The 7,240-nt window shown below is 57.0% G+C and overlaps 3 protein-coding genes across 3 annotated transcripts; 1 reads left to right on the top strand and 2 right to left on the bottom strand.

The window, feature by feature from the left end:
• Positions 1–3,680: 3,680 nt before the first annotated feature.
• On the bottom strand, positions 3,681–4,452 carry NGA_0729200 (ribosome biogenesis protein rlp24; the record flags this gene model as incomplete). The annotated part of the gene is made up of 2 exons (XM_005852548.1): positions 4,361–4,452; positions 3,681–4,058 (listed from the first exon to the last, which is right to left on the bottom strand). The coding sequence occupies exons 1-2, from the start codon at positions 4,439–4,441 to the stop codon at positions 3,681–3,683; spliced, it is 459 nt and encodes a 152-aa protein (XP_005852610.1). The 5' UTR covers positions 4,442–4,452.
• A 771-nt stretch (positions 4,453–5,223) lies between these two features.
• Positions 5,224–6,470, top strand: RP-S9E (small subunit ribosomal protein S9e). The gene is made up of 3 exons (XM_005852549.1): positions 5,224–5,270; positions 5,351–5,658; positions 5,910–6,470. Exons 1-3 carry the CDS (start codon positions 5,243–5,245, stop codon positions 6,174–6,176), a joined length of 603 nt encoding a protein of 200 aa, XP_005852611.1. The 5' UTR covers positions 5,224–5,242; the 3' UTR covers positions 6,177–6,470.
• A 539-nt stretch (positions 6,471–7,009) lies between these two features.
• NGA_0729100 (uncharacterized protein) lies at positions 7,010–7,240 on the bottom strand (the record flags this gene model as incomplete). Its single annotated transcript, XM_005852547.1, has 1 exon — positions 7,010–7,240. Exon 1 carries the CDS (start codon positions 7,211–7,213, stop codon positions 7,010–7,012), a length of 204 nt encoding a protein of 67 aa, XP_005852609.1. The 5' UTR covers positions 7,214–7,240.

Here is a 7,240-nt window from a genome sequence, read left to right as displayed (position 1 = left end):
GAAGGGAGGGACGGAGAGAGGGAGGGAGGGAGGAATAGGGTCCATCAGAAAATGGGCGCCCGAGGGCCAACGTGAAGGAAACCCCCCAGAGCCCTCCCCGAGAAGAAAGACGTCCAAAGCTCTTATCGTCCCTCCCCTTTGTCCCTCATCCCTCCCCCACCCCTTCCCTCCTGTTCAGGGTACCTTTTCCATCAATTTCCAGGGTAAGAGCGCGTCTTTGATACAGTACACGGCCAAGCGCCGCCGGTCCTCGTCCGTGCCGTTCTGCAAGTCCGAGATGATTGAGTGGTGCACGTCCTCCTTCTGCTGGCCCAAGAACTCGGCCGAGACACTGTTCAGGGAGTAGGAGGAGAGCTTGTGGTTCCGGAACATGTATGGGAGGAGGTCGAAGACCACGCGCCCGTGCACGGTCGTCTCCACGTTCTCGCGCTTCCCGTAGGCAGAGGACTGGAAGGTCGTGTCCTTCATCGTCGCTAGAGTGCGGCGGAGTCGGCCCAGCTCCTTGAACACCTTAAGTTTGGGCGCGCGTTTGACTAAGGTGTCGGCGCGTCGCAACAGATAGGGCAGGTCGAAGTTGGCAATGTTGTAGCCCGTTAGGATGTCCGGGTCCGCCTCCTGAACAAATGCCCGCCAGCTCAGCAACAGGTCCTCCTCCTTCTCGTGAGTGAGGACCTGCGCGCCAACAATGGGGAGGCAGCCGCGGAGGGTCAGGACGTTCTGGACTATCGGCTCCCGCTCCCCTTGGACCGTGAGGCAGTTGGCGATCTGGATGACCGGATCTTTCTCCGCCTCTGGAAAGTGCCCTTTCCGGCCCTGGCACTCAATGTCCGTGGAGAGGATCCGCAACGGGGCCAGCTTGCTCCACTGTCCTTCCGGTCGGTGCCCTTCCAGGGACTCGTAGACGATGTCGGCCTCGATCTGGCAATGGCTCTCCTTCTCCCGCTCGCCCCGCACACGGTATGTGCCTTTCGGACACTCCAACCAGCCCGCGCCCGTGATGTCCTTGTCGATCATGAACCTCAAGACGAAGGGGACGTTGCTCTCGAAGGTCAGGACTCCGTGCAAGCGGCCGAAGCCAGGCACCTCCAAGCCGTCCTCCAAGACCCGCTTCACGGTCGGCACCAAATTAGGCGTGGCCACGTATATTTTGTAAAATGTCTGGTTGGGATCGGCGACGTATCCTAGAATGGACCGTTTATCCGTCTCGATGCTGGCGCCCAAGCACAGATCATTTGACTCAGTTCCCGCCGCGCCCCCGCCCCCTCGGTTCCCTCCCCGTTGTCTGTCTGCAAGCAAACGGTCGTTCATCGCCTTGCGGAAGGAAGCCTCCGAGCCCATGAAAGAGGCGGGACAGGAGGCGTACAAATACGGGGTGAAGCCATGCACAAAAACCGCCACCGAGTTCCCCACGGGGCTGACGCCATAGAAGCGCAGGATCGGGACAAGGCCAGAGGGGGCGCCTGGCACACGTCCTCCTGCGGGATTTTTTTCCAACCGCTTCCCCACGGTCATGTCCACATCGAGCCACTGCAATGTTAAGGACTCGTTCTTCACGTCCAGCGGTGGGACGGAAGGGCGCCGCCAACTGAGCTTTGTGTCTTCGTTGATGGTCTCCGTGGATGAGGCGTTTAGTTGCTCGTACTCCTCCGGGGGAAGGTCCGCAGCCAACTCCGCGGCTATTTGATCTTCGAGTTCAAGAAACTCTTCTCCAAAATCATCGTCGTTGTCCCCACCATCGTTTCCAGTGCCGTTTCTCGGACGTTTTTGCGGTCCTCCGGCAGCACCATTGCCCCCATAATTACTTCCACCGCGTTTCTGTTGGTCCTTCCAATTGCGATTACCACCATTATTGCTGCCCCCACGTCCGCCACCCCGACCGTTCATAATCACCTGCTCAAATGATCGCCATTTTAATGAGTGTTAGAGGCATAATTGGGGACGATGTGTATCACACCTGTCGCCGCAGAAGAGTCACCTTGGCGAAGGGCGCGATGCTTGAGGAAGAACTCTCCCTGGTTTCCGCCGCCATGCCATCGATAGTACGCATGAATCATCCGACAGGCGTTTGCAGGCAGTAATCAACAAAGCACACGAAAATCGTACCCATGCACCCACTCCCAGCAGGACCGGGGCAAGAAAATCTCTTTCCACGCTCCCGCTTTTCGCGCCTCCCCGGGCAAGTTCCGGGTAGCCCCCGAAAGACCGAGGGAACCGCCAAAACCGTTGAGGACCGTTTCGGCCGCCCCCACGGCGCACGATTTTTCGAACGCGGCCTTCAGCGTGTCATCGATTTGGGGAACTTCTCAGCTTGGTGCCCGTCTGCGGGAGGAAAATCGTGCCTGAGCCCATAGATCCTCCCTCCGCTTGCTCATGAATAAATTTACGTATTACCCCGTTCTTAGCCTCTTCTATCATTATTGCCCTCAATCCTACGCCAGAGTCTCCTTAAAATGGAATTAGAAAATATTCAGCCTGAATTAATCTACGATTTGCTTCCAAAATCTGCGCCCCCTCAGCCTGCACGCACTTTATACCGTTCTCGCAAACTGCAAGCCGCGCAAAAAGCTCCTCCCTTGGCGTCCACTTTCGGATGCTTTGGGGCGCCCCACGTGCTGGGGACAGGCCGTTTCTCTAAAAAATCACATGCGACATTCGGAAGGCCATTGCACATGCATGCAGCTATTCCTCAAAAATATTTGAAAGGCGGGGAAAAAAAACAACGGGTGACGGCTAAAGCCGAGGTATCGTCGTTTGAGTACCCCAAAACAATGCCGACCAAGCCCCCTTTACCTCGAACTCCACCAGCGTTTATGGGTTTGCACAGTGAAGTGGATTTTCTACGCGCCAATGCATGGGAGGTGATAAACGATACACGTGAGGAACATAAATTTGAAGATGGGACAAGGAAGAAGTATAATAATGGACACGAATCAATCGATTATCTCAAGAAAGAATGTTATGGCAAGGTACCTATGTATCTCCGAAGGGTACAACATGAGATTGCACAGGAAGATGCAGTCATCAAAGCTTTAGCTGCCCGACAATTCTCGGGGCATGAGACAGTCAAGAAACGAAACGCAGAGGAACGCCCCACGGACAAGATATTGAAAGAGGACGAGATGCAAGGTTTAATCGTCGGGCTCAAGGCAAAATGGGATACCCTGAATGCGGTTTACCAGAAAACGGCCCACCACGGGCGGTTCCAAAGTTCGGGAGCTCAGCGTCGCCAGGTTCAACAAGAGAAGGAAATGCTGGCTGTGAAGGCGGACATCGAGCTTTTGGAAAAGGCAAAAACATGCGGTATCGTTGTAACGGGAGATGATATCCCACCTTGAGAAGCTCAACTGAACGGGCCTACGTTGGAGATCACTTTACAGGAACAGGCGACACGTCAACGCGCGAGTCCTGAAATCTCCATCCAGCAGCTCTCTGACCATTGAAAGACGATAAAGAAAACAAAAAGATTGTTTTCTTCTGTCCTTTCTTCTTTTCTTTTGGGACAATTTCTCGTGTCCTGATGACGCGAGGAAGCGCACTTCGAAGAGGACGTTTCGGTCCCTACACCCGTTTACCACCTGGCACTCATCGTACCTGCTATTTACAAAGGTCCAGAAAATCACCACCCGCAGAAACTCCAGATTCTACCCTCCAACCGCATCGTATGCCCTCCTCTTCCTTTCTTAACTTACATCCATTCCACCCCCCTCCCCTTCCCCACTCCCTCCCCTCTGTCCACCCTTCCCTTTTCCTCCTGCCTTCGTCGCGGCTCGCACAGCCTGGCGCTCTTTGACCTTCTCCCGCACATTGAGCAGCGCTTTCTCCCGGGACGCCGCAGCCGGCGCCAACAACTCCACATTCTCCTTCACTTCCACTTGCAATGCGGCCTTCTCCTTCATCTTTGCCTCACGCATACGTGTCTGGTAGAAAACTTCTTCGCGCCGAGATTGGATGGTGCGTATCTTCTGCATGGCTTGGACAGTCTTTCCAACAAGGTCTCGGTCGTATTTCACGGGGCGATTTCGCCGCTTCTCAAAGTCAAAGGTCGCGTCCACCACCATTTCCTTCCCTGCTGCTTTCCGATATGCCTTCGTCCATCGGGTCTTGCGGGGATTGCGTTTCTTGTTGAAATTTCGGTGGCATTTTGAGCGGCAAAAATTGAAAACCTAAGGGCCAGGGAGGGACGGACGTAGGTGGAGAGGTACACATGAGGAGAATGAAACAGGCTCACTTTGCTCTGCTTTGTTTAGCAAGCAACTCATACTCCGTCTGTATTGAGACAGTATATGATCCACCCCGCCAGTGGAAATGATAGGCCAAACAGACGAGGGAGCAGGGTGCGACCCAGGCCCTCCAGACGTACCTTGGCATCATTCCTGACAAAGGTGGTTCCATGCCCCGGATACATGGGGCCCGAGCAAAAATAGCACTTTAATATCCGCATAGCTGGTGTATCGTTAGGCGCATGACGGTGATGGTCAAGGAACGGGAGAGGAAAAAGGGGGTTGTGAGGGATATCGGCAGGCGGGATACTCCTGGTTTTTCGTCGTGTAGAGGAGTACGTCGTCGAGGAGCGAGTGGCTGGCACATTATGCCCACGGCCATGTCTGCCACAAAATAATAACCCGCTGCACCTAGCGACAAACCATCCCTGACATTGCCCGGTATCCATCTTTCTGCCTTACAAAAAGACTGGTGGCCGTGGCCACGGGGTGTATGGGAGATCTCCCCCCCCCCGGTGGCCATTTGGTCATGTGCGTGTGGTCATCCTCCGACCTGCTCCCCGCCGCTCGCTCGCCATCCACCACTCCCTCCCTTCATCGAGCCCGTCACGCGTTGGAGGTGTCGTGCGGTGCCCACGTGTTGTGTTGACCCGGACACGATGGCAAATAATGTAGTGTGTGATGCCGAAGAGTGGGTGGCTGCGGCAGCGGAGGTGACCACCGCAGGCGCGGTCGTGTCCAGCCCTTCCCTTTGCTTCTTTCTTTCTCTCCACCAGGCTTTGATGGGGGGGTGGTAGCTGTAAATGCACCTCCACGGTGAACTACGTTGGTGATCACCCCGTGCGGACACACCACAGTGTATGTTTTACAAGCCCACATGCGAGTGGTTTGTGGTGAAAAGCATGTCCATGGACCACGGTGTCTTGTGGGGAAGGAGAAATCAAGCGTTCGGCCAGGGCACCATGCATCCTCCCACCTTGCTAAGCTTTCCTACCACACGCACGACAATCACAGGGTCAAGTATGCCTTCCATTGCTTTTCGTCGGAATTGTAAGTGCCTAGTCTCCCGCCCTATGCTAAATCGTCGCGGCGTGTGCACTGACTCCTCTTTCCCTCTTGTCTTTCCCCAGACCGGAAGACGGACAAGACTCCGCGTCGCCCCTTCGAGAAAGAGCGCCTCGACCAAGAACTGAAGCTGTGCGGCGAGTACGGTCTTCGGTGCAAGGCAGAGATTTGGCGTGTGCAATTTGCGCTGGCTAAGATCCGTAAAGCAGCCCGTGAGCTGTTGACCTTGGACGAGAAGGACCCGCGCCGAGTCTTCGAGGGCCCGGCACTCCTGCGACGCTGCGTCCGCGCCGGTCTCCTCGAGCAGGATAAGGCGGAGTTGGATTTCGTCTTACAATTGACGACACAAAAGCTGTTGGAGCGACGTTTGCAGGTACGGGAAGGTGGACATTGTGTGTGGAGGTGGGGTGGCCGTAGAGTGGAAGAGAGGGAAGCTGCAGTTAAAGTCGCCTGCACTTATCCGTGTCATGCTTGGCAGTTCCGTTTGGCCGGGGGCTTAGACTGATTAGAAGCATAGAGATGTAACTATCGGCATCACGTCGGTAAACCCCTCGGCACTGCTTAATTATGCCCCTCCTTCTTTCCCCACTTCCTCCCTCTCTTCCTCCCTTCCTTCCTCCTCAGACCAAGGTCTTCAAGCAGTCTTTGGCCAAGTCCATCCACCATGCCCGTGTCCTGATCCGACAGCGCCACATCCGGGTCGGGAAGCAGCTCGTCAACATTCCCTCCTTCTTGGTGCGCGTGGACTCGGAGAAGCACATCGATTTCTCCACCACGTCCCCCTACGGACAGGGCAGGAAAGGTCGCGTGGCCCGTCGCCGGGAGGCTCAAAGGGCGGCCGCGGCGGGAGGAGGAGGAGCAGACGACGACGCAGGGGAGGAGTCGGAGTAAGGCGGGATGGGAGGGAGGGAACGGCGTGTGCTCGTGATGGTGGTTGCGGTCAGGATGGTTCTAGACGCGCGGGCTAGACAGAGGGCAATGGGCCAGTGGAATGATGTCTGGAACCCGTGCTGTGCAGCGTGCCTGTGTGCATGCGCAAGCTGAAGGGGGGGTCGGTGGGAAGGGAAGGTGGCCACCCTGGACGCAGCGATGGTCACGAGAAGGAGCGACGGGAGGAAAAGGGAACGGAAGAGACATTAATTGACACGGCCTCAAAAGGTCTGTCGGACAAGGGCTTACGCCGGGTGCCACGGACCGGGCGTGGTTTCTTCGTTCCATTACTTGTTCCTGCCCTGCTGCCTGCTCGTTGTTTCAACCGCCCCCCTTCAAACCTCTTACCCGCCGCTCCACGAGGATTAATGAATTTTCGCACACCTTTATTTAAATTTTAACCGTCGCCCTATGTATGTGTCATGCTTAACGGCCCACGTCGGCAGAGAGACAAACAGGCGTGCCCACGGTGCGAGGTCCCCGCGCACCCATTAGGCACCTCCCTTCCTACCCCATCTCGCAGTCGGGGACCTTTCCTTCCCTGCCTCCCCCTCCGCACCCCATTTCCCGCCCTCCTCGACAACCTTCCCCTCCCCGGCCCTTCTGCCGTCCCCACTCCTCTGCATTCGCCCACACCCCGGCCCCTCAATCCCTCCCTCCCCCGGCACTTCCCTTTCCGCTCTCCCCTCGCCCCCGCCGTCTGCCCTCCTCCGTCCTAGTCCTGCGGGGGCCAGCCCGGAACGGCCGAGGCCCTCCCACCCTCTCGATGGACTGGAGAGGGCGGGATCCACACCCTAGTGTCGGAGCCGGATCATGAGCCGTGGGACCAGGGCGGGCGTCACGTGGCGCACGAATTCCCTCAGGATGGGCCTGAGCATCTCCCGCCCCCGCCTGGGGAGAGCCGCTAGAGGTCCCACGTCCATCACCACCTCCTCCAAAGCCGCCTCCTCCACCGCCGACACCGGCCCGGAACCGCTTTTCTCCTCCTCCTCCTCCATCTCCACCTCCTCCTCCTCCTCCTCCTC

The sequence above is a fragment of the Nannochloropsis gaditana genome (genome assembly GCF_000240725.1).
Source record: "Nannochloropsis gaditana CCMP526 unplaced genomic scaffold scaffold1098, whole genome shotgun sequence".
NCBI classification, from domain to species: Eukaryota; class Eustigmatophyceae; order Eustigmatales; family Monodopsidaceae; genus Microchloropsis; species Microchloropsis gaditana.
The sequence above is the reverse complement of the archived record's forward strand: the minus strand, read 5'-3'. Positions and strand labels throughout refer to the sequence as shown.

Excerpts from the sequence above, each read along its gene's own strand:
- RP-S9E (XM_005852549.1), top strand. The coding sequence starts at position 5,243 with ATGCCTTCCATTGCTTTTCGTCGGAATT. Across the intron at positions 5,271-5,350 it reads CATTGCTTTTCGTCGGAATT|ACCGGAAGACGGACAAGACT; the intron begins GTAAGTGCCTAG and ends GTCTTTCCCCAG. Across the intron at positions 5,659-5,909 it reads TGTTGGAGCGACGTTTGCAG|ACCAAGGTCTTCAAGCAGTC; the intron begins GTACGGGAAGGT and ends CTTCCTCCTCAG.